Here is a 26680-nt window from a genome sequence, read left to right as displayed (position 1 = left end):
GTAGAAGCGGGCCGTCCGAGGTTGGGCGACTATCAGGTTGGAAGCTGTGGGAGGAAGATCTCCAGAGGAGATGAGGTCAGTGACAGTCCTGGAAACAATGGCTTGATGTTCTGTGGTGGGGTCATGGTCCAGGGAGAGGTAGGAGGAAGTGTCTGCGAGTTGACGCTCAGCCTCCGCGAGGTAGAGGTCAGTGCGCCAGACAACAACAGCACCACCCTTGTCAGCGGGTTTGATGACAATGTTGGGGTTGGACCTGAGAGAACGGAGTGCAGTAAGTTCAGAGAGAGACAGATTAGAATGGGTGAGAGGAGCAGAGAAATTGAGATGGCTAATGTCACGCCGACAGTTCTCAATGAAAAGATCAAGAGAAGGTAAGAATCCAGAGGGAGGGGTCCAGGTGGAGGGAGAATATTGGAGGTGGGTAAAAGGATCCGTTGAACGGGGAGAGGACTCCTGCCCAAAGAAGTGAGCACGGAGACGAAGACGGCGGAAGAAGAGTTCAGCATCATGCCTTACTTTTATGTTCAATTCCTGTCGTAATAAAAGATAGCATCCCATTAGCCTTCTTAATTACTTGCTGTACCTGCATACTAACTTTTTGTGATTCATGCACGAGAACACCTAGATCCCTCTGTACCTCGGAATTCTGCAGTTGTTCTCCATTTAAGTAATACTCTACTTTTTTATTCTTCCTGCGAAACTGAACAACTTCACATTTTCCCACATTATACTGCATCTGACAGATTTTTGCAAACTCACAACTTATCTATATCCATCTGCAAAATGTTTATGCCTTCTTCACAACAAACTTTCCTACCTATCTTTTGCCATCTGCAAATTTAGCTATCATGCCTTTGCTCCCCTAATCTAAGTAATTGATGTAAATTGTAAAAGGTTGAGGCCCCAGCACAGACCTCTGCAGGACTCCACTTGTCAGATCCTACCAGTCAGACAAAGACTCATTTATGCATACTCTGTTTTCTGCCAGCCAGCCAGTCAATCTTCTATTCAGTCTAATATGTTACCACTACATCATGAGCTTTTATTTTCCACAATAACCTTTGATGTGACATCTCATCAACTCCTTTCTGGAAATTTAAGTACAGTACGTCTACAGGCTTCCCTTTATCCACAGCACATGTTACTCCTTCAAAGAACTCTAATAAATTGGTTAAACATGATTTCCCTTTCATAAAACTAGACTTCCCAATTATCTTGAACTTTTCTAAGTGCCCATCTATGACCTCTTTAAAACTTCCCCACGGCAGACGTCAAGCTAATTGGCCTACAGTTTCCTGTTTTCTGCCTCCCTCCTTTCTTGAATACAAGGGTTTTATTTGCGACTTTCCAGCCTGATGGAATCTTTCCAGAGTCTAGTGAATTTTGGAAAATTAACACCAACGCATCTACTACCTCATTAGTCACCTCCTTTAAGGCCCTAGGATGAAGTCCATCAGGACCCAGAGACTTGTCAGCTGCTGCTCCATCAGTTTGCTCAGTACCACTTCCTTAGTGATTGTAATTTCACCACTTCCTCTCTCTTCTCCACCTCCTGATTTACAACTATTACCGGAATGTTTTTTGTATCTTCTATAGTGAGGACAGAAGCAAAGTATTTGTTCATTTCATCCGCCATTTCCTTAATGTCTACTATTAACTTCCCATTCTCACTCTCTAGAGGACCAACACTCACTTTATTCACTCTTTTCCTGCAGAAGCCAAAGATTGCAAAAAGGAATGATCTGCGCACGTGCAGCCATTCCAGGGCCGGCATATGCGCAGAAACCACAGAGGCCCATCAGGAACCATAGTTCCCAACTACAAGGGCCCAACCTTTGCTTTTTAAAAGGTAACTGTTCCTCTTCTTCTTCTGGGGTATGTAACAGTGATTGTTGGGGGTTGAGTTCCTCAGGGTAGTGTCCTCGACCCAACATCTTCAGCTGCTTCATAAATGACCTTGCTCCATCATAGTCAGAAGTGGGGATGTTCGCTGATGATTGTACAATGTTCAGCACCATTTGGGACTCAGATACTGAAGCAGTCCATGTCCAAATGCAGCAAGACCTGGACAATGTCCAGGGCTGACAAGTGGCAAGTAACATTTGCGCCACACAAGTGTCAGGCAATGACCATCTCCAACAAGAGAGAATCTAGCCATCTCCTCTTGACATTCTATGACATTACCATCACTGAATCCCCCACTATCAACATCCTGGGGATTACTATTGACCAGAAACTGAACTGGACTAGCCATATAAATACCATGGCTACAAGAGCAGGTGAGAGACTAGGAATCCTGTGGTGAGTAACTCACCTCCTGACTCCCCAAAGCCTGTCCACCATCTACAAGGCACAAGTCAGGAGTGTGATGGAATACTCCCCACTTGCCTGGATGAGTGTAGTTCCCACAACACTCAATAAGCTCAATACCAATGAGTTCAGAGCAGTCTGTTTGATTAGCAGCATATCCAACACCTAAAACATCAAATCCCAGTAGCAGCAGTGTGTACCATCTACAAGATGCACTGCAGAAACTCACTAAGGCTCCTTAGACAACGCCTTCCAAACCCACGACCACTACCATCTAGAAGGACAAGGGCAGCAGACACATGCAAACACCACCACCTGGAAGTTCCCCTCCAAGTCACTCACCATCCTGACTTGGAAATATATCACCTTTCCTTCACTGTTGCTGGGACAAAATCCTGGAACTCCCTCCCTAACAGCACTGAGGGTGTACCTACACCACATGGGCTGCAGCGGCTCAAGAAGGCAGCGCCCTGGCTGGATAACTGCCCCCTTGCAAGCTCTGGCAAGTGCCCTGCCCCCTGGCGTTCCCTGGCTGGAGCCCCGCCCCGTTGCCCCCTCTGGAAGCAGCTCCGCCCCCTAGCGCGCTCTGGCAGGTGCCCCGCCCCCTAGCGCGCTCTGGCAGGTGCCCCGGCCCTAGCGCGCCCCTAGTCGCCGGCTATTGTCCGGTCACAAAGCGGGTGTGTGAGGCGAGCCGGGTTTAAAAGGCAGAGGAAGGCGGCTGTCGGTCAGTCGAGCAGCGGGAGGGGAGCGGTGTGTGTTTTAGCCGCTTGTTTGTGTTGTGGGGATGGAGTGTTTTAAACAATGGAACAGCCGCGACCAGATACTGCAATTGCGGAACAAAATCTATCTGGAAGGTAACCGACTCCCTGAGCTCCGAGAGCGGCTGGCGGTGGGGGCACCTCAGATAACACTGGCGAGGGGGCATTACTGCTGTTAGATCGCCGACTACCCCCCCAACCTCCCCCTAATCCCCAGCCCCCAAATCACCCCAACCCCTGACTCACCCCCCACCCCCTGACTCACCCCACCCCCTGACTCACCCCACCCCCTGACTCACCCCCCACCCCCTGACTCACCCCCCACCCCCTGACTCACCCCCCACCCCCTGACTCACCCCCCACCCCCTGACTCACCCCCCACCCCCTGACTCACCCCCCCACCCCCTGACTCACCCCCCCACCCCCTGACTCACCCCACCCCCTGACTCGCCCCCCCACCCCCTGACTCGCCCCCCCACCCCCTGACTCACCCCCCACCCCCTGACTCACCCCCCCCACCCCCTGACTCACCGCCCCCACCCCCGACTCACCCCCCACCGCCTGACTCACCCCACCCCCTGACTCACCCCCCAACCCCTGACTCACCCCAACCCCTGACTCTCACCCCACCCCCTGACTCACCCTCCACCCCCTGACTCACCCCCCCACCCCCTGACTCACCCCCCCACCCCCTGACTCACCCCCCCACCCCCTGACTCACCCCACCCCCTGACTCGCCCCCCCACCCCCTGACTCGCCCCCCCACCCCCTGACTCACCCCCCACCCCCTGACTCACCCCCCCCACCCCCTGACTCACCGCCCCCACCCCCGACTCACCCCCCACCGCCTGACTCACCCCACCCCCTGACTCACCCCCCAACCCCTGACTCACCCCAACCCCTGACTCTCACCCCACCCCCTGACTCACCCTCCACCCCCTGACTCACCCCCCACCCCCTGACTCACCCCCCACCCCCTGACTCACCCCCCACCCCCTGACTTGCCCCCCCACCCCCTGACTCACCCCCCAACCCCTGACGCTCACCCCACCCCCTGACTCACCCCCCACCCCCTGACTCACCCCCCACCCCCTGACTCGCCCCCCCACCCCCTGACTCGCCCCCCCACCCCCTGACTCGCCCCCCCACCCCCTGACTCGCCCCCCCACCCCCTGACTCGCCCCCCCACCCCCTGACTCTCCCCCCCACCCCCTGACTCGCCCCCCCACCCCCTGACTCACCCCCCCCACCCCCTGACTCACCCCCCCCACCCCCTGACTCACCCCCCCCACCCCCTGACTCACCCCCCCCACCCCCTGACTCACCCCCCCCACCACCTGACTCACCCCCCAACCCCTGACTCACCCCCCAACCCCTGACTCACCCCACCCCCTGACTCACCCCCCACCCCCTGACTCGCCCCCCCACCCCCTGACTCGCCCCCCCACCCCCTGACTCGCCCCCCCACCCCCTGACTCGCCCCCCCACCCCCTGACTCGCCCCCCCACCCCCTGACTCACCCCCCCCACCCCCTGACTCACCCCCCCCACCCCCTGACTCACCCCCCCCACCCCCTGACTCACCCCCCCCACCCCCTGACTCACCCCCCCCACCCCCTGACTCACCCCCCCCACCCCCTGACTCACCCCCCCCACCCCCTGACTCACCCCCCCCACCCCCTGACTCACCCCCCCCACCCCCTGACTCACCCCCCCCACCCCCTGACTCACCCCCCCCACCCCCTGACTCACCCCCCCCACCCCCTGACTCACCCCCCCCACCCCCTGACTCACGGCCCCCCCGAACGCCCTGACTCACGGCCCCCCCCGAACCCCCTGACTCACGGCCCCCCCGAACGCCCTGACTCACGGCCCCCCCCGAACGCCCTGACTCACGGCCCCCCCCGACCCCCCTGACTCACGGCCCCCCCCGAACGCCCTGACTCACGGCCCCCCCCGAACGCCCTGACTCACGGCCCCCCCCGAACGCCCTGACTCACGGCCCCCCCCGAACGCCCTGACTCACGGCCCCCCCCGAGCGCCCTGACTCACGGCCCCCCCCGAGCGCCCTGACTCACGGCCCCCCCCGAACGCCCTGACTCACGGCCCCCCCCGAACGCCCTGACTCACGGCCCCCCCCGAACGCCCTGACTCACGGCCCCCCCCGAACGCCCTGACTCACGGCCCCCCCCGAACGCCCTGACTCACGGCCCCCCCCGAACGCCCTGACTCACGGCCCCCCCCGAACGCCCTGACTCACGGCCCCCCCCGAACGCCCTGACTCACGGCCCCCCCCGAACGCCCTGACTCACGGCCCCCCCCGAACGCCCTGACTCACGGCCCCCCCCGAACGCCCTGACTCACGGCCCCCCCCGAACGCCCTGACTCACGGCCCCCCCCGAACGCCCTGACTCACGGCCCCCCCCGAACGCCCTGACTCACGGCCCCCCCCGAACGCCCTGACTCACGGCCCCCCCCGAACGCCCTGACTCACGGCCCCCCCCGAACGCCCTGACTCACGGCCCCCCCCGAACGCCCTGACTCACGGCCCCCCCCGAACGCCCTGACTCACGGCCCCCCCCGAACGCCCTGACTCACGGCCCCCCCCGAACGCCCTGACTCACGGCCCCCCCCGAACGCCCTGACTCACGGCCCCCCCCGAACGCTCTGACTCACGGCCCCCCCCGAACGCCCTGACTCACGGCCCCCCCCGAACGCCCTGACTCACGGCCCCCCCCGAACGCCCTGACTCACGGCTCCCCCAACGCTGCTATTTACACTATTACTATCCCAGTCCATTTTAAGATAATGAAAGTCTCCCATTCTCACTGCTCTGTAGCTTTTTACTCATTTATGTAATGTGGGTGTCGCTGGTTTAGCTAGCATTTATAGCCCATCACTAATTGCCCTTGTTAAGGCTGGTGGTGAGCTGCCTTCTTGAACCACTGCAGTCCGTGTGGTGTCGGTACACCCACAGTGCTGTTAGGAAGGGAGTTCCAGGATTTTGACCAAGCAACAGTGAAGGAATGGTGATATATTTCCAAGTCGGTATGGTGCATAGCTTGGAGGGGAACCTCCAGGTGGTGGTGTTCCCATCTATCTTGCCCTTGTCCTCCTAGATGGTGGTGGCTGGGATTTGGAAGGTGCTGTCTAAGGAACCTTGGTGAGTTCCTGCAGTGCACCCTGCTGTAACTTCCCTGAAAATCTATTTCTCTATATCTTTCCCACTAGTTGATGGCCTATACAATACATCCAGTAGCGTAATGGTACCTCTGTTGTTTCTTGGCTCTAACAAAATAGATTCTGTCCTTGACTGCTCCAGGACATCCTGTCCCCGGCATTGTAATATTCTCCTTAATACTGACACCCCTCCTCCTTTCTTTCCTTCAGCCAGCCCACGCCACCCCATTCCCCCTCTGTTCCCCCTCCATGTATTCTTCATATCCCCCAGTATCCTATATGTACAGTACTCATGAACCATGCAAAAGCAATGGGAATTATTTTTAAATCATTGGGAAAAAATTAAACCTTTAACAATCTGATTTTAAATACTTGACACTGGAAAGAAAAAAAAATCTCCAATGTAAAAATAAATTGTATTCATAGGAGCAGGAGTAGGTCCTTTGGCCTTTCGAGCCTGCTCTGCCACTCAATGTGATCATGGCTGATCCTCTATCTCAACGCCATACTCCAGCTCTCTCCCCATACCCCTTAACAGCTTTAGAGTCTAGAAATCTTTCTATTTCCTCCTTAAATATATTCAGTGACTTGACCTCCATAGCCTTCTGAGTGAAGAAGTTTCTCCTCAGCTCAGTCCTAAATGCCCTGTATCCTGAGACTGTGACCCCTTGTTCTAAACCCACCCAGCCAGAGGAAACATCATCCCTGCATCCAGTCTGCCCAGGCCTGTCAGAATTTTGTACGTTTCAATGAGATCCCCTCTCATTGGCTTTGCTGCTCTCCATCTCATAAGTTGATGGTTTGCACTGTGTTGGCCAACTCTGTGTTAAAGATCACCTGGTGCGGCTCAGAGACCCCACAGTGATATGGCAGTCTCTGCCACATTTGCTGCAGAGGAGGACAGTGTGCTGAGAAGAGGTGTGATTTACAGGTCTTTGTTTTTTCTGGGCCCTCTATTGAGCCAATTGAGGTTTCTCTTTCTGCATGCCTCTTCAATGCCCTTCCAAACAGTCAGCCTCCAGAGGTCACGGCTGTCAGCAACTGTCTCCCAGTTGTCAGTGTCAATGTCCGCCATCTTCATATCTTGCTTGTAAGTGTCCTTGTAACGGAGGTCTGGATACCCTTGATGTTGTAACCCAGTGGCCAGTTCATTGTACAGAAAGTCTTTGGGTATACAGCCTTCATCAATCCGATGAATGTGGTTCAGTCAACGCAGACATCTTTGGTTTAGTAATGAGTGTATGCTGCTGGAATTAGCACAGTCCAGGACCTCTGAGAAGCTGACCTTGCTCTGCCAAGAGATGTCAGGGATACGTCTGAGACAGTGAAGGTGGAAACTGTTCAGCCTTTTCTCATGCCGAGCATATGTCGTCCAGGTCTCACCACTGTAGAGGAGTGCGCTGAGGGTGCAGGCTTGGTAGACTCAGAGTTTGGTGTTCTCAGTCAGATTGCTGTTGTTTCACACTCTCTTACTCAGCTTGGACATAGCTGCTGCAGCTTTTGCGATGTGTGAGTTAATTTCAGCATCAAGTGACAGATTGCTGGTGCTTGTGGTGCCAAGATATGTGAAGCTATCAACAACCTCCAGCATCACATTGTCAATGTTGATAGCTGGCAGTATGGCAACATCCTGGACCATGACATTTAGCTTCCTAATGCTGATGGTCAAATCAAATTCTTTAAAGGTATGAGAGTGTCTGTCCATTTGCTGCTGAAGATGTTCCTCAGTATAGAATGTAAGTGCAGCATTATCAGCATAGACCATCTTTCTGATGAGGGCTTGGCTCACCTTTGTATTGGATGATTGAGGAGAGTCAGTCGGGAGATTGAAAACAGTGCGAGAGGAGAGTCGGTCGGGAGATTGAAAACAGCGCGACAGGAGAGTCGGTCGGGAGATTGAAAACAGCGCGACAGGAGAGTCGGTCGGGAGATTGAAAACAGCGCGACAGGAGAGTCGGTCGGGAGATTGAAAACAGCGCGACAGGAGAGTCGGTCGGGAGATTGAAAACAGCGCGACAGGAGAGTCGGTCGGGAGATTGAAAACAGCGCGACAGGAGAGTCGGTCGGGAGATTGAAAACAGCGCGACAGGAGAGTCGGTCGGGAGATTGAAAACAGCGCGACAGGAGAGTCGGTCGGGAGATTGAAAACAGCGCGACAGGAGAGTCGGTCGGGAGATTGAAAACAGCGCGACAGGAGAGTCGGTCGGGAGATTGAAAACAGCGCGACAGGAGAGTCGGTCGGGAGATTGAAAACAGCGCGACAGGAGAGTCGGTCGGGAGATTGAAAACAGCGCGACAGGAGAGTCGGTCGGGAGATTGAAAACAGCGCGACAGGAGAGTCGGTCGGGAGATTGAAAACAGCGCGACAGGAGAGTCGGTCGGGAGATTGAAAACAGCGCGACAGGAGAGTCGGTCGGGAGATTGAAAACAGCGCGACAGGAGAGTCGGTCGGGAGATTGAAAACAGCGCGACAGGAGAGTCGGTCGGGAGATTGAAAACAGCGCGACAGGAGAGTCGGTCGGGAGATTGAAAACAGCGCGACAGGAGAGTCGGTCGGGAGATTGAAAACAGCGCGACAGGAGAGTCGGTCGGGAGATTGAAAACAAAAGGAGGGGAAGCTGAAGCGGAGCGGCCAGTGTGTGAGTGGCCCAGTGAAGGAGTGGAGCTTTGAGGCTTTGGCCTGAGAGGCTTCAGGGAGCAGAGGCTGAGGACGAGCTTGCTCCCAGTGAGGTAAGGCCGGGTAAGTTCCTTTAATTATATTAGGAGTAGGTAATGGAGGCAGCAGTTAGGGCAGTCGAGTGCTCCGAATGCAGCATGTGGGAAGTCTGGGACAACACAATTGTCCCTGATGACTACACCTGCAAAAGATGCATCCAGCTGCAGCTCCTGACAAACCGAGTTAGGGAACTGGAGCTGGAGCTGGATGAACTTCGGATCATACGGGAGGCAGAGGCAGTAATAGACAGAAGTTTCAGGGAGACAGTCACCCCTAAAAGTCAGGAGGCAGGTAGCTGGGTGACTGTCAGGAGAGGGAAGGGGAATAGACAGAGCAGAGCACCCCTGTGGCCGTTCCCATCAACAATAGGTATACCGTTTTGGATACTGTTGGTGGGGACGACCTACCAGGGACAAGTTGTAGTGGTCGCATCTCTGGACCCGAGACTGGACCCTCAGCTCAGAAAGGAAGGAGGGAAAAGAGGAGAGCAGTAGTGATAGGGGATTCGATAGTTAGGGGGACAGATAAGAGGTTTTGTGGGAGAGATCGAGAATCCCAGATGGTCTGTTGCCTCCCTGGTGCCAGGGTCCGCGATATCTCGGATCAAGTTCTCAGTATTCTCAGGAGGGAGGGTGAGCAGCCAGATGTCGTGGTCCATGTAGGGACCAATGACGTGGATAGGAAGGAGGAGGAGGTCCTGCAAAGAGAGTTTAGGGAGTTGGGTGCAAAGTTGAAGGACAGGACCTCCAGGGTTGCGATCTCAGGAGTGCTACCCGTGCCACGTGCTAGTGAGGCTAGAAATAGGAAGATAATGCAACTAAATATGTGGCTAAGGAGATGGTGCAGGAGGGAGGGCTTCATGTTTCTGGACAATTGGGCTCTGTTCCAGGGAAGGTGGGACCTGTTCCGACGGGACGGTTTGCACCTGAACTGGAGAGGGACTAACATCCTTGCGGGTAGGTTTGCTAGTGCTGCTCCGGGGGAGTTTAAACTAGATTTGCAGAGGGAGGGGAACCAGAGTGTTAGAGCAGATAGTGAGGTGGAGGAGGATAAAGGTCAAGCGAGGAATGCATGTACAGACAGAAATCAAAGGTTTGTACGTGATAGAAATGTTCTCAGGTGCATCTATTTCAATGCAAGGAGTATTGGCGGAAAGGCAGATGAGTTTAGGGCGTGGATTGGCACGTGTGATTACAACATTATTGCTATTAGTAAGACTTGGTTGCAGGAGGGGCAGGACTGGCAGCTCAATGTTCCGGGGTTCCGTTGTTTCAGACATGATAGAGGGGGAGGGATGAAAGGGGGAGGAGTGGCATTACTAGTCAGGAAAAATATCACAGCTGTGCGTAGACAGGACAGCCCAGAGGGCTCGTCTACAGAGGCCATATGGGTGGAGCTGAGGAACAGGAAAGGTGTGACTACACTAATAGGGTTGTATTATAGACCGCCCAATATTCAAAGAGAATTGGAGGAGCAAATCTGTAGAGAGATAGCAGACCGATGTAAGAAACAGAAAGTTGTGATAGTAGGAGATTTTAACTTTCCACATATTGACTGGGAGTCCCATACTGTAAAAGGGCTGGATGGCTTGGAGTTTGTCAAATGTGTTCAGGAAAGTTTTCTAAATCAATATATAGAGGTACCAACGAGAGAGGGTGCAATACTTGATCTCCTATTAGGGAACCAGACAGGTCAGGTGACAGAAGTATGTGTAGGCGAACATTTTGGGTCCAGTGACCACAATGTCATTAGTTTTAAGTTAATTATGGATAAGGATAGGTCTGGTCCTCGAGTTGAGATTCTAAATTGGAGAAAGGCCAATTTTGTGGAAATGAGAAAGGATCTAGGAAGAGTGGATTGGGAAAAGTTGTTTTCTGGCGAGGATGTGTTCAGTAAGTGGAAGGCATTCGAAGGTGAAATTTTGAGAGTGCAGAGTTTGCATGTTCCTGTCAGGATTAAAGGCAAAGTTAACAGGCATAGGGAACCTTGGTTTTCAAGGGATATTGGCGATCTGGTTAAGAAAAAGAGAGAGGTGTATAGCAGGTATAGGCAACAAGGAGCAAATGAGGTACTTGTAGAGTATAGAAAATGTAAGAAAATACTAAAGAAGGAAATCAGGAAGGCAAAAAGAAGACATGAGGTTGCTTTGGCAGATAATGTGAAGGTAAACCCGAAGGATTTCTACAAGTATATTAAGAGTAAAAGGATAGTAAGGGACACAATTGGTCCCCTTGAAGATCAGAGTGGTCGTCTATGTGTGGAGCCTCACGAGATGGGGGAGATCTTAAACAGTTTTTTTGCATCAGTATTTACTCAGGAAACTGGCATAGTGTATAAGGAAGGAAGGGAAACAAGCAGTAGTGTCATGGAACATAATAGAGATTAAAGAGGAAGAGGTGCTTGCTGCCTTACAGCAAATAAAGGTAGATAAATCCCCCGGGCCTGACATGATATTCCCTCGGACCTTGAGGGAGACTAGTGTAGAAATTGCAGGGGCTCTGGCAGAAATATTTAAAATGTCCTTAGCCACGGGTGAGGTGCCGGAGGATTGGAGGGTAGCTCATGTTGTTCCGTTGTTTAAAAAAGGCTCCAAAAGTAAACCAGGTAATTACAGGCCAGTGAGCCTGACGTCAGTAGTAGGTAAATTATTGGAAGGTGTTCTGAGAGATCGGATATACAATTATTTGGACAGCCAAGGGCTGATTAAGGATAGTTAGCATAGCTTTGTGCGTGGTAGGTCATGTTTAACGAACCTTGTAGAGTTTTTCGAGGAGGTTACCAAGAAAGTAGATGAAGGAAAGGCTGTGGATGTTGTCTACATGGACTTTAGTAAGGCCTTTGACAAGATCCCACATGGGAGGTTAGTTCAGAAGGTTCAGACACTTGGTATCCATGGAGAGGTTGTAAACTGGATTCGAAATTGGCTGTGTGGTAGAAGACAGAGTGGTAGTGGATGATTGCTTCTCAGACTGGAGGCCTGTGACTAGTGGTGTGCCTCAGGGATCTGTGCTGGGACCATTGTTGTTTGTTGTCTATATCAATGATCTGGATGATAATGTGGTAAAGTGGATCAGCAAGTTTGCTGATGACACTAAGATTGGAGGCGTTGTGGACAGCGAGGAAGGCTTTCAAAGCCTGCAGAGAGATCTGGACCAACTGGAAAAATGGGCCAGAAAATGGCAGATGGAACTTAATGCAGAAAAGTGTGAGGTGTTGCATTTTGGAAGGACAAACCAAGGTAGGACATACACAGTAAATGGAAGGGCACTGAGGAGTGCGGAGGTACAAAGGGATCTGGGAGTTCAGATACATAATTCCCTGAAAGTGGCGTCACAGGTAGACAGGGTTGTAAAGAAAGCTTTTGGCATACTGGCCTTTATAAATCAAAGTATTGAGTATAGGAGTTGGGATGTTATGGTGAGGTTGTATAAGACATTGGTGAGGCCAACTTTGGAGTATTGTATGCAGTTCTGGTTGCCTAACTACAGGAAGGATATCAGTAAGATTGAGAGAGTGCAGAGAAGATTTACTAGGATGTTGCCGGGTCTTAAGGAGTTGAGTTACAGGGAAAGATTAAACAGGTTAGGACTTTATTCCTCGGAGCGTAGAAGAATGAGGGGAGATTTGATATAAGTTTACAAAATTATGAGGGGTATAGACAGAGTAAATGCGAGTAGGCTCTTTCCACTTAGATTAGGAGAGATAAACACAAGAGGACATGGCTTTAAGGTGAAAGGGGAAAGGTTTAGGGGGAACATTAGGGGGAACTTCTTCACTCAGAGAGTGGTGGAAGTGTGGAACGAGCTGCCATCTGACGTGGTAAATGCGGGCTCACTCTTAAGTTTTAAGAATAAATTGGATAGATACATGGATGGGAGAGGTCTGGAGGGTTATGGACTAGGTGCAGGTCAATGGGACTAGCGGAATAATATTTCGGCACAGACTAGAAGGGCCGAATGGCCTGTTTTTCTGTGCTGTAGTGTTCTATGGTTCTATGGTTCTATCTCAGGTGAGGCTGAACAGCTTTCCGTCAGTCCTGATATGTAAGTAGGCCCCCTCTGTAGATGACCTGAAGACATATGACAGAAGCAAAGAGAAGAATATGCCAAAGGCTGTTGGTGCCAGAACTCAACCCTGTTTGACCCCACTGCAGATCTCAAAGGGTTCTGATGTTTTCCCATCATAGCTGACCTTACCCATCATGTTGTCATGGAAAGAGGAGATCACATTAAGCAACTTTGTTGGGCAGTCTATTTTCCCCAACAGCTTAAATAAACAACTTCTGCTCACATGGTCGAATGCCTTGGTGAGATCGATGAAGGCAATATTCAATGGTCTCCTTTGTTCACAGCATTTCTCTTGCAGCTGCAGAATTGAGAAGATCATGTCAATTGTCAGATCTGAAACCACACTGGGATTCGGGATAGATGTCTTCAGCCAGGATCTGCAGCCTGACAAGAGCAACGCAGGCAAATACTTTTCCCATGATGCTCAGTAGGATGATACCCAATTGTTGTAATTGCTGTGGTCACCCTTGTCCTTGTACAGGGTCACAATCTTTACATCACACATATCATAGAACACAGTCTCTGCTCGAGGGAGGATACAGAGAAGTTTGTGCAAATGTTGCAGGAGTGCTGGTTTCTCTTGATAGATTCAAGGTGCTTGATGGACTCAGATGATACAGCGTCAGCAACCTGGAGTTTTGCCCATGGCTTAACTTTGCTGAGCTCCTCCACTGAGTTCGATATCTAGTCCTGCCGTGACAGGCAGGCTTTCTATTGTGTCTAGTGCTTCCTCAGTGACAGTGTTCTCCCTAGAGTACAACTCAAGGTAGTGTTCCACCTGTCCCTCCAACCGTTTGTTGCAGTTGGTGATGACCTCCCCTACCTTAGTTTTCATTGGAGCCATTTTCTTTGCTGACAGACTGTTGCCTTTTTGATCCCTTCATACACACCCCTAGCATTCCCTATGTTGAAGGACATCTGGATATTCTGGCAAAGTTGTAACCAGTAGTCATTGGTGCACCACCTAGCAGTCTGCTAGACTTTACCTCAAGCAGTTCTTAGTGTGTTCAGAATCTTCTCACTCGGATCTCTCTTGTAGATAATAAAAGCGGACCTTTGGTTTCAATGACAAGTTCCATCACAGTAATGTTAGCCTCCAACCAGTCAGCATTTTTCTGCTCTTGCTTCCCATATGTTGAGAGTGCGGTATTGTAGATGGTGTCTTGAATTATGTTCCATTTTGCTTCTTCAATGTGTGTGAATGCCGCAGAGCGCCTGTTCAATTAAGTTGAGAAGTGTTGGATTTTTATCTGGATAGGCGGAATGGCTGATGTTGATACGAGGACGACGTTTCTTCTTTGCATGAAGAAACTTCAAGGGCTGCATCCTAACTCAGGAGCACAGTATGGAAAGACCTGCATCACAGTCAGTGCTGTGGTTGCTATGTATGCTGATAATACTGTTCAGAGAGTCACCTCTGGTAATGATCAGATCCAGCTGGTGCCAATGTCCTGATTTTGGATGCCTCCAGGACACCTTGTGGCATGGTTTGTTCTGAAAGGTGTTAGTTACACAAAGCTCAAGTAGTCCATTCTCATTTATCTTTCCCAGGCCCTGATGTTCAAGGCAGAAGGGCCATGCTTCATGGTCCATGCCCACTGTTGCATTGAAAGCCCCCAGTGGGTAAAGAAGTTCTAACTAAGGGATTCTGCTGATAATAGTGTCAAGTTCCTCATAGAACTAGTCTTTTGCCTCTGTAGTAGAGCACAGCGTTGGAGCATATATACTCATTATATTAACTGGTCCTGTTTGAGTTGAGAGGCAGATGGAGAGAACAGGAGCTGAACCATTCTTCGGGGGTGGGGGGGTGGTTTTATCATCGACAGTAGATAATTCCTTAGGGTGAAGCCTACTCGCTCACACGTTTCCTCTGGACTCTTCCCCTGGTAGATGTATGGGTAATATTTTTCTTTCAGTGATCTCCTCTTGGTGAGTTGGTCTCTTGTAGGTTAGCTATGTCAATGTTCAGCCTATCAAGTTCCATGTTGATTGTAGCTGTGTTGTGTACATTATTGACAAGCTGCAAGTCGTCTGTCGACCCCATGCACATGGTCCTGACGTTCCAGTTGCCAATCAAAGAGTTGCATCTTCTTTCTTTTCATTGATGCGATGTTCAGCAGAGACTAAGCTCCATTGATGCAGATAGACCGTAGTGGGTCAGCACCTTACTAGTGGGGGGCTGCCTGACTGAGGTGGTTGCTGGCTGACCAGTGAGACACTATAGTCCCTCCCATGATTAGACACAGCTCATAGGATCTGTTCTCTAAGCCAGTCAAGTTGAGTGCATCACTCATAACTGCAGTCTCCCATGTTGTGTTAATGCTCTGCAGAGAAACTGGAGTGTCCTATCTGGGCTGTAAAGCTGGGAAATATTTATGGAGACCTGGGCTACGTGTGGTTGGATGACAGACGTTACAGAGCAATTGCAGATGAGCTACAGAGGATGTGTGAGGATGGTGCAACGCAGATGAATGTAACGCACCATGACAGCAGATCTCCAGTAGGAGTAGCTACAAGCAGCAGCAGCATTAGGCTGCCCAAATGTCAGGGTCCCCCTCTCAAAGGAATGTACAACACCATGTTTGACACTGGCTTGTTTGCAGGGGTTTCCAGAAATATGACATTTAAATATCAGTTTGCCTTTGGACCCCACTCCAAAGTTTTTGTCAAGGTTTACTCCCTTAACCTTCAACTCTCCTGAGATATCCACAAGGCAAGTGGAACTATTCATCCATAGCTGAAAGTTTGGAGAGTGCCAACCCATGTCCACGTGCTGGTGAGCCTGCACACTGCATGTCTAGGGGCCAAATCTCCACTGAAGCTTTAGCCTGGGACGACGAGGGACCCGGTTTCCATGTGTTGCCACAAGGAGGCACAGCTGAGGACTTGCCGATGGCGAGGCTGTGTACTTAGAGGGAGAGACTTGCACATTTGGCTCTCTTTTGTGCGTTGCTGCTAGCTAGTGGTGTAGGCTGAAAATGAGAAGCAAAGTAACACACACCAGCAGAAAGCATACTAACTCTCTTCACCCAGAGTGTCGATAAATTGCATTGACTTATCGGACACACCTGAGCTGAAGCCTTTAACAGCTTTGGGAACCCAGCTAAATATTCATAATGGATACAGCTGTCATTACAAAACTTCCAGTTTGAAATTGACAAAATAAAATGGTGTCTATTTCCATTTCAAAGCAGAGCCAATTAATAGAAGGGAGCAGGTGCAGAGATTGTTTTCAACTTTCAAAAACAGGTTTTTTAGCAGCCACATTTGTCGGTTGATTTAAATTACAGCACAAAACCGGAGGCTGACGGGATCTTTTTTTTTACAAATTTAATTATTTTATTGCATTTTTTGACATTGAAAGGATGACAATTACACAATGCTGGTCAATGTAAGGGTTATCTTTGTAGGACAGCTTCCAATGATGAATCAGTGCATTAAAAATACATTACATTACAATACAGCATCTAATAGTGACATTTAAAGGTGCCAAAACATTTTATACTTACCTTTCGGAATGCTCCTGAATCCTCAGCAGCCTTCCCTGAGTGGCCACTGTAGTATAAGGGTATCTGGCAGAACAAGGATTAATGTGGTACTGGGAAACAGTACCGCCCATATTGTAATGTAAAGAGACACATGACCTAAGACTAGGGTCAGGTCTGTCCAGAGACCTTTGTAAAATCAAGCATTGATTTTCTAGTTAGCTCATAGCTTGGGCTATACCCTGAACATATGTACATATTTGTATGTTATCAATAAACAGTTAATGTTCAACCATACAAGACTCAGAACCTCTTTGTGAGACTGACTGAACATACAATATACAACATGGTGGCAGCTAATGGAAAAACCCAGAACCTCAGAGAAGCTGGAGCAGAAATTCAAAAGCTGGAAAATTAAAGGAGCAGCATTCTGACCTGACTGAAAGCACCTGAAGTAAAGATACAGAGGGACATTGCCTAAAAGCAGCTCCATTGCAGAATTGGAAACAGGAAGGCAGAAAAAAAAGCTCCGCTGTGCAGCTGAGGATTCCACAAGATCTTGTGGAGTCCATTGTGAATGCCCGCAGAGTCAAAGGACCTAGCAGGGGTGAGCAAAAAAAAACTCCGTTCTAAGCCAGGACTAGTTTAAAAAGCTTCGGTGCTGTTTTTAAGAAAAAGTCCAGAGCAGCCCGTTTCCGAAAGCACCGCGGCCAGCCCAGGTTCAGAATCGGCACCATACCATGTAGCGGTCGAGCTCTTCGTAAGACAAAAAAAGAAGCGGTAAGTTTAAAGACCTCAGCCCAAGCTGGGAATCTATTGTAAAATGTTCGATGATCCTCCGGTATTACAGGGAAGACCCATCGCTTCAGGAACCTGCCAAACCATGACAAGCACGGGAAGACTCTAAACAAAAGAACAGTTACTGTGGCACCATCTTTAAAACTTGCACAGATTCAAAGTTGCACTCACCTGAACTTTAAAGCATCCATGGACAACAAATCAATATTACCAGACCAATTTGCATTGATCCAAGGGCCAGCCCAAACACAAAATTGGGGACTTCAGGATTAGATAAAGACTGAAGCTGAACAAGTGAATGCACTGCTTTATTCAGTAGATCCGATAGCCAATGATATTATTGCAAGGCAAGGAATAAATGAATCCTCGGGTAAATTTGAAGCTCTAAAATCATTCAATACATATTTTAATATAAGAAGCAGCAAAGTTTTAGAGCAAAATTAAATAAACATGTCCAACAGCCTGGAGAACTGGGTTGACTCTTTTATAGAGGAATTATACAGATTGGCTGAAGGCTGTGACTATGATGACCTTAAGTCAACTCATAAGGGACAGAATTATTGTTGGAGTGGCTGATGATGCCCTTTCAGACAAACTACAGGCCAAGGAAGATCTGACTTTAGAAAAGGCCATCCATTTAGATAGTCTGAAATCCGCCAACATCATCAATTCATTTTACATGGTGAAAGTAAGCCAAGATACAGAGCAACACCAACTGTCCAACTATAAAGCAGAAAACGGACAGAGACTCCAGGCCAAGGAAGGCAATACCCAAATAGACTGTGGGGTGGACGACCATGTCAGTGCTGTGGAGCCAATGACCTCACAGCCGATTTCAGTGCAGTGTTTCAACTGCAACCACCTGGGATACTTCAGAAAACTTAGCAAAGGTAAGACACCCAGACGGGAAGAGGATCGCAAGACAATCATGAGAGTGAGATACCTCACCAGGGAGAGAGCCAACAGCGCTTCTGAGGTGATGTCAAAGATCCTGGATTCTCTGTTCAGAATGCAGGCATATCAGTAAACGGTCACCTCACCAACTTTAAATTGGACGTGAGAGCCAATGTTACAGTCCTCTCTGATAAGGAACTGTGGCTGAGACCTCTGGTTCCAAAGGACAGACACACCACTCTACGGGCCTGGAGGAAAATGACTTCTGGTCATAGGCATGATCCTAGAACCACTAAGGTAAGGTAACAAGCAGATATTCAAAAGTCATGTACATCATCCAAAGCCAATCTTTTTCTCTCTTGAGCAGAGATGCCTGTGTTGCCTTTAACTTTCTTAAAATGGCAGAAGACGTCAAGACAACCCCTGTCATCAACTACACAGAACTGCAAGTACTTGAGAGGCCCAGCAATAAAGAGAGTCTTGACTGAGATTTCAGCTCTGAATTGTCTTCACGGAGCCAGTTTGTCCAATTTCTTTGCAGACGGTAGAAGCTCCTCTTTGGTCAGTCCAGCCAAACTTTCAGATAATTACCACTGTACCTCAAGTGGAAGACACAGAGGAAAATGACCAGCAACAGAAGAATGAGCCCCAAACCCAGGTTCCAATGGTTACTGTCACACTTCCTGTAAACACCACTGCACAGACACCACAACCTCCAGCCAAAACACAAAGCTGCAAGACGATGCTGGAGCAAGGAACTAGTGACCATCAACTCTGAGATTTCTGAGGCATTGGGACTGGTTCTGGGGCAGGTGTGACCTGCACAAGATGGACAGGTTACACCTTAAAAAGACTGGGACTATTGTCCACTCGGAGTTTTGCTACTGCTGTTGTGGAGGGTATGAACCAGATTGGCAGAGGGATGGGAATCTGAGGGGAAATTCAGAGTAAAGAGGAGAAAATCCAGCAGTGGGAAGCAGAGAAGTAAGGAGGATGTATCAGAGAGTAGTATCAAGGTTAATGGAATTCTTGGAGGGTTTGATAGCATTACAGAAGGCAATAGTAAGCCATTAGATGGGGTCAGAATAAGGGGGAATGTTTAAAGAAAGCCTAAATCAGGCTTAATTGCATGTGTATGAATGCACAGTGTGTGGTTAATAAGATTGGTGGACTACAGGTACAGGTTGACAAATGGAGTTATGATATTATTGCTATAACAAAGATCTGCCTCCAAGAAGGGTAGGACTGGGAGTTAAATATTCCTGGGTACAAGGAGAGACAAGAAAGGAAGAAAAGGTGGGTTGGGGGTTGTGGTGGGGAGAGTGGCAGTATTGATGAAAGATGGCATTACAGTACTAAAGGGAGAGAGGGTGTTCCAGAGGAGTCAAGGATGGAATCTCTCTGGCTAGAGATAAGGAATGGAAAAGGTGCAATGACATTGATTGGTGTAGTATGTAAACCACTAACTAGTGGAAGGGATGTAGAGACAAATTTGTGAAGAAACTACAGAGAAATGCAAGAATTATAGATTAATCCTAATGGGGGACTTCAATTATCCAAATATAGGCTGGGATAGGAATAGTATAAAGAGATAAGAGGAGCGAGAGTTCCTGGAATGTGTTAAAGATATTTTTCTGCAGCAGTATGCTTCCAGTCCAATGAGAGGGCAGGCACTGTTGGGCCTGGTTCTGGGGAATGAGTTGGCCCAAGTGGATCAAATATCAGTGGGAGAGCATTTAGGGCACAGTGACCATTGTTTCATAAGGTTTAGGTTGGCCATGGAGAAGGACAAGGAGCATTCCAGAGCAGGGATAATTAAGTGAGGAAAAGCCAACTTCGATGGGATGAGAACCCATCTGAGCCGAGTGAGTTGGAATCAAATGTTGGCAGAAAAGATAGTGGCTGAATAATGGGCCACCTTCAAAGCCAAAAGTATTGCAGGAAATGTCAAGGCATATTCCCTTGAAGGGGAAAGGTAGGACAAATACGTCCAGAGCGCCCGGCATGATGACAGAAATAGATGTAAAGATGAAAAGGAAGGATGGCAGAAATAGATGTAAAGATGAAAAGGAAGAAGTGCAATGGATGTCAAGTAGAAAATACAATGGAGAATCAGGCTGAATATAGAAGGGCCAGAGGGGAAGTGAAAAATCTAAAGAAAAGCAAGGAGAGCGCATGAAAAGAGACTGGCAGCGAACATAAAAGGAAATCCCAAGGCCTTCTCTAAGCATATAAATAATAAAAAGGCGGTAAAAGACAGTAGGACCAATTAGGGGCGGAAAAGGGGACTTGAATGTGGAGGCAGGAGAAATAGCAGAGGTACTTTGCATCTGTCTTTACAAAGGAAGAAGATGCTACCCAGGCTGACATGAGAGAGGAGGTAACCAACACACTCAAAAGAATTTGCAATTGAGAAGGAGGAGGTGTTAGGCTATCTTTACTTAAAACAGATAAGGTACCAGGACCAGATGAGATGCATCCATGGGTACTGAGGGAAGTGAGAGTGGAAATTGCAGAGGTACTAGTGATAATCTTCTAGTCATCCTTAGACACAGGGGAGGTGCCAGAGGACTGGAGAATTGTGAATGTTACACCCTTGTTCAAAAAGGTTTGACCTCAGTGGTAGGAAAACCTCTGGAAACTGTTTCAGGACAAAATCAATAATCACTTAGATAAGTGCAGGATAATTAAGGAATTAATTCCTTAATTAATTAAGGAATGGATTCATTAAGGGAAAATCATGTTTAACTAACTTGCTGGAGTTTTTTGAGGAGGTTACAGAGAAGGTTGATGAAGACAACGCTGCTGATGTATATGGATTATATGGTGTATATGGATTTTCAAAAGGCTTTTGATACAGTGCCATACAACAGACTTGAGAGCAAAGATAAAGTAGGCACTTGGATAAGAAAATGACTGAGTGACAGAAACAGTAGTGATAAATGGTTATTTTTCAGATTGGAGGAAGGTCTGTAGTAGAGTTCCCCAAGGGCCAGCGTTGGGACCCTTGCTCTTCCTGATATATATTAATGACCTAGAATGTAGTATTCAGAGCATGAATTCAAAATTTGCAGATGATACAAGGATTGCAAACATTGTCAACTGTGATGAGGACAGTCTTGAACTTCAAAAGGACATAGACATGTTGGTGGATTGGGCAGACAAGTGGCAGATAAAGTTGAGGTCATTCATTTTGACAAGTTAGAATATGGAGAGACAGTATAAAATATAGGCAGAGCCTCTAAAGGAGATGCAGGAACAGAGGGACCTCAGTGTATATGTACATAGGTCATTGAAGATGGCAGGGCATGATGAGAGAGCAGTTAATAAAGCACATAGCATCTTATGCTTTATTAATAGGGGCATTGAGTACAAGAGTCATGTTGAACTTGTATAAGACACTAATTAGTCCCATCTGGAGTAGTGCGTCCAGTTCTAGGCACCATACTTGAGGAAGGATGTGAAAGCATTGGAGAGAGTGCAGACGAGATTCACAAGAATGATCCCAGGAATGAAGAACTGTAGCTATGAGGATAGATTGGAGAGTTGGGACTGGCTTCCTTGGAGAAAAGAAGGCTGAAAGGAGATTTGATAGAGATATTCAAGATCCAGAGGGGTATGGACAGGGTAAATAATGAGAAACTGTTCCCACTCGAGAGCATTAAGAACTAGAGGGCACAGATTCAAAATAATTGGCAAAAGAAGTAAAAGTGATGTGAGGACTTTTTTTTCACCCAGAGGGTGGTTGGAGTCTGGAACAACCTTCCTGAAGGGGTGGTAGAGGCAGGTTTGATCGAGGTACTGAAAAGGGAATTGGATTGCTATCTGAAAAAAGAATGTGCAAGGTTACAGAGATAAGGCAGGGGAGTGGGACCAGGTAGAATGCTCTTTCAGAGAGCCAGTGCAGACTTGATGGGCTTCCTGCAATGTAAAGATTCTGTGAACTCGCTAGAGCACACCTCAGTGAGGCATGGAGACACATGGAAGAACACAGTGTCGCGATAAACACCAAACTGCAGGGCGAGCCCACTTATATGGACATCCAAATGACAGGGAGATACACCTTCAACTCTTACAAAGATCATGGCGTTACACATGGAAAAAGAAAAACCAGGTTTGTGCCATGAGTGAATGGAGTGAACGCTCTCTCGGAAAGAACGGGCCAAGGCGGTGGTCTCCAAGCACAGATGGAGTTGACGAAGTAAAGTTCAACTCCAAGGAGTGGCAAAAGCGTATCAGAAGAAGACGACCAAGTGCTAGAAACACAAACTCCTAATCAACAAAGGTTACCCAAATCAACAGAGCCTCCCATTCCTCTAAATGTGACCAGAACGAGATCTGGAAGAATGGTCAAGCCTCCAGACCATATGAATTTATAAAGTCAGACACCTGGGCAGAGGGGTTGGGGTGGGGAGAAGGGGTAGCATGATTATAATGTAAAAATGTTGGTTAAAGACTTGGGGACATAAGTTCAAGGTGAGGGGCAGGAGGTTTAGGGGGGATGTGAGGAAAATCTTTTTTACCCAGAGGGCGGTGACGGTCTGGAATGCGCTGCCTGGGAGGGTGGTGGAGGCAGATTGCCTCACATCCTTTAAAAAGTGCCTGGATGTGCACTTGGCATGTCATAACATTCAAGGCTATGGGCCAAGTGCTGGTAAATGGGATTAGGTAGGTAGGTCAGGTGTTTCTCACGTGTCGGTGCAGACTCGATGGACCGAAGGGCTTCTTCTGCACTTTGTGATTCTGGATTCTGTGAGATGTAGTATAAGGGTATTGTAGGCCAGAAGCTTGCAGGTTGGCAGCCAGTAATTTTTGCAATTTTGTATTTTTGCATTTTTATTTCAGCTTTGCTCTCAATTTTAAACCTATGGTGAATATTTAAAGTCATTTTGTATTAAATCTTTCTTGGTAGACATTGATCTTAACCCAGCTATGATTGTGCTTTGGTTAATTAATCAATTTGGTCAATTAATCTGTAGTGATCTGTTTACCTAGACCTTGTTTTTTTCATACTGGCCATGTGCAGTTGGTATTTAGACTACGTCTTTGTTTTCTGTTAAAATAAGTTGCCTTTGTTTATCAGAAGTCCTTTCACTTACTGCATTCAGTGACCCTTGGACTACAGGCCGGGGCAATGAGTAACCTTAAATGGGGTAGTCACCTAATGTGGTCATCAGGAGATGAAGTTTGATTGATGACCATAACACTTGATGGACGGCAGATGGGAAGACATCACCGAAAGATGCGTAAACAACTTGGATATTGCAAAGTTTGCATGGCCTTGTAGTGCCTGTGAGGAGAATTGGTAAGAACTGAGACTTGTTTTGAGAAAAGACTGTAGCAGGCCTCGGAAGGCTGGAATGGAGCAGATATTTGGCTTAAAGAGACGCTGTTTCGGGGACTCGCTGCTGTAGCTGTAGTGGAATAGTCACCATTGAAGACAGGAGAAAGGACCAGGAATGGAGTGACTGACCGTAGTGCCAATCCATAAGGTTACTCAACGACTTGGTAATGTATGTACCAAGGAGATGGTAAAGCAGGTACCAATTTAGGGTGCTGTCATGGAACAGGCTAAAGTTGGGGTTATCCATTTTGAGGAGCTGTCGTGGAACACACCAAATTGGGACTATAGTTTGCGCTTAAAAACAAAAATCTTTTGTCTTTTCTGATACATATAAAGTGCTTTCTCCTTTCAATAAAATAATCTTTCTTTCCTTATACTTATTTTTCTCTTCTTCTATTATGAGTTATAATTGTCATGTTATTATAATCGCAATTCAATAAAATTGTTGTTTAACATATTACTTGTCATAGCCACTCATTCCTGTCCAGAGCATGGCTCCGAACCTAAGTGAGACTCCCAAAGGGACTCTCACGCCTGACTCCCTACAGTATCTGGCATAGAAAGTGTTAATGTGGGACTGGGAAACACTATGTCCAACAGTGTAATGTAAAGAGACACGTGACCTAGGGTCATTTGTAGAGACAGAGACCAATGTGTTCCCTACTGACCACCATCTCATAAAATCCCAGGCAATTTGCCCACAGTTTCCTATTTGTGTATGCACCCACCACCTGAGTAATCATTAACAACATACCCTTACTGTCACTCTAACCCCTCACATTCTCTCTGCTGGTCATACCCAGCCCCATTTAAAATACACTTACTCCTCACTGTCTTTGCTGGTCACATCCTGCACTCCCTCCCCCGAGTCCCAATCTCATATTTAACATATAGTCTAACTCCTCACTCTGTCTCCTAATTGCACTAATTCCTAACTGTCTCCAACTGTACACACAGTATAACCCTCAGTTCCCCCTGATTCCATTTAATATACACAATTTCCTTTGTAGTTTCTTATTCCCATGTTAGTTTTTCACACTCCGTCACTGTGAAAGTTCGATGCCTTGTAAGCTAAGCAGGTTCTCTGATTTGCTAGTGTGTAGCATTTGGTGGTTGCATTAGATTAACCTGTCTGCTTCAGATTATTATGGAGTAGAACATTCTAGATTTCTCCACATTTAGTGAGATGATCCATTTGTGCTGTTAAATTCATTTTCAGAGAAGTATAAGAATGCTTACTATCAAACGGCAGAGAAAGAGATAGCACAAAATGCCGAGAAAATTGGGCAAATGCGCAAGGAGGTGACGCAAGAGAGCATCAAATTCCAAAAAGTTGATCGGGTGAGTGAAATAGCCACAAGACCTTTTAGGAACAGGAAAAGATGATGACATTCAGCAACTGCCTCTTCATACTAAACCAATCCCACCTATCCACCCTCACGCCATAGCTGTCAATCCCACCTACCCACCCTCTCGCCATATCCCTCAATCCCACCTACCCATCCTCGTGCCATATCCCTCAATCCCACTTACCCACCCTCTTCCCATAAAACTGAATCCCACCTAATCCATAAGTGCATGAAATACAGTAATTTATCTTCTCTCTGGCAGACTGGTGGAGACAGCAGCATAACACCTTATTTACATTGACACCTACTGCAACTCTGCAGATCTTAGCTCCACCAACTTTGTATTCCAAGATGAAGCACATGAAGCTTAGTTATTCTCAACAGTTGGCATGTATTTCTCAAAGGCTTTCTGAAGGACTCTACTTATATGACTTATGGAAGCAGACAGCAAAGAAATCTATTGTACCCATTCAGAATTTTTGAAAGAGTTATCCAATTAGTCCCACTCCCTGATCTTTCTCTTTCACCCTGCTTTGAAGAAATGAGAGGTGTTGGATAAAGAGATGCTGTGAGTGGTTGTTCTGAAGTTTCCGAAAGCAGTTGACAAAGTATCAGAAGAATTGTGGCAAAAATCTTTGTGTATGGAGTGAAGGGAAATGGGTCTAGAACTGCCTGGGGTGACTGGTGGGGAGTGGGGTTATGCGGGGGGAGGGATCTGGGTGGGTGGGTGGTGTGGGGGGGTTGTGGGGGGTGGGTGGTGGATGGTGGGGTTGTGGGTGAGTGGTGGGGATGGGGTTGGGGGTGGGTGACGGGGTTGGGGGTGGGTGATGGGGTTGTGATGGGGTTGGGGGTGGGTGATGGGGTTGGGGTGGGTGGTGGGGTTAGGGGTGGGTGGTGGGGGAGAGGGTGGAGTTGTGGGTGGGTGGTGAGGTTGTGGGTGGGTGGTGAGGTGGGGATGGGGTGGGGTGGTGAGTGGGAAGGGGGGTGGGGGTTTTCATTGGGTGGTGGGAGGTGGGGTGTGGGGGTGGAATTGGGGAAGAGTGGTGGGGAAGGTTGTGGGTGGGTGGGTGGTGGAGGTGAAGTTGTGGGTGGGTGGTGGGGGTAAAGTTGTGGGTTGGGGTGGGTTTGTGGATGGGGATGGGGTTGTGGGTGGAGGGTTTTCATTGGGCGGTGGGAGATGGAGTAGTGGGTGGTTGGGGTGGGATTGTGGGTGGGTGGTGGGGTGTGGGTGGGTGGGTGGTGGGGTGTGGGGTGTGGGGGTGGGGTTGGGGTTGGGTGGTGCGGTTGTGGCTGGTGGATGATTGGTGGGATTGTGGTTTGTGGTGGGGTGTGGGGTTGTGGGTGGATGGTTGGTGGTGAGCTTGTGGGTGAGTGGTTGGAGGGTGGGATTGTGGGTGGGTGGTGGGGAGGTGGGTCTGTGGGTGGGTGGTGGGGGGTGGGGTTGTGGGTGAGGAGTGGGATTGCGCATGGGTGGTGGGGGATGGGATTGTGGGTGGGGGGTGGGGGGTGGGATTGTGGTTGGGGGGTGGGATTGTGCGCGGGTGGTGGTGTTGAGGGTGGTGGTGTATCAAATGCAAAAGCACAGAGGTCATGTCGATGTTGCTGTACATGGTCTAGGTCTGGCCCATTCCTCACTCCTGTGCTCACCCGAAGCATCCTCCGCTTTATCTGGAGGTTGAAAGTGGACCTTGTTCGCAGGGACACAATGTAGAAACCTCCAGAAAAGAGGAAAAAACGTACCCAACATCGTCCTTTGTGTGTGGCTGCATCAAGCTGTGCA

General features: G+C 48.9%; 1 protein-coding gene across 2 annotated transcripts in view; it reads left to right on the top strand.

Moving 5' to 3' along the window:
- Positions 1–3025: 3025 nt before the first annotated feature.
- LOC144685692 (coiled-coil domain-containing protein 183-like) overlaps positions 3026–26680 on the top strand; it is a 122489-nt gene continuing 98834 nt past the window's right edge. For both annotated transcript variants that reach the window (XM_078550486.1, XM_078550487.1), the window contains exons 1-2: positions 3026–3164; positions 24771–24892. In XM_078550486.1, the coding sequence (XP_078406612.1) occupies positions 3095–3164; positions 24771–24892 (192 nt within the window). In that variant the 5' untranslated portion in view covers positions 3026–3094. The remainder of the gene's footprint in view (positions 3165–24770; positions 24893–26680) is intronic.

This window comes from Cetorhinus maximus, chromosome 10, assembly GCF_964194155.1.
Source record: "Cetorhinus maximus chromosome 10, sCetMax3.hap1.1, whole genome shotgun sequence".
In the NCBI taxonomy this organism is placed as follows: Eukaryota; Metazoa; Chordata; class Chondrichthyes; order Lamniformes; family Cetorhinidae; genus Cetorhinus; species Cetorhinus maximus.
The sequence above is the reverse complement of the archived record's forward strand: the minus strand, read 5'-3'. Positions and strand labels throughout refer to the sequence as shown.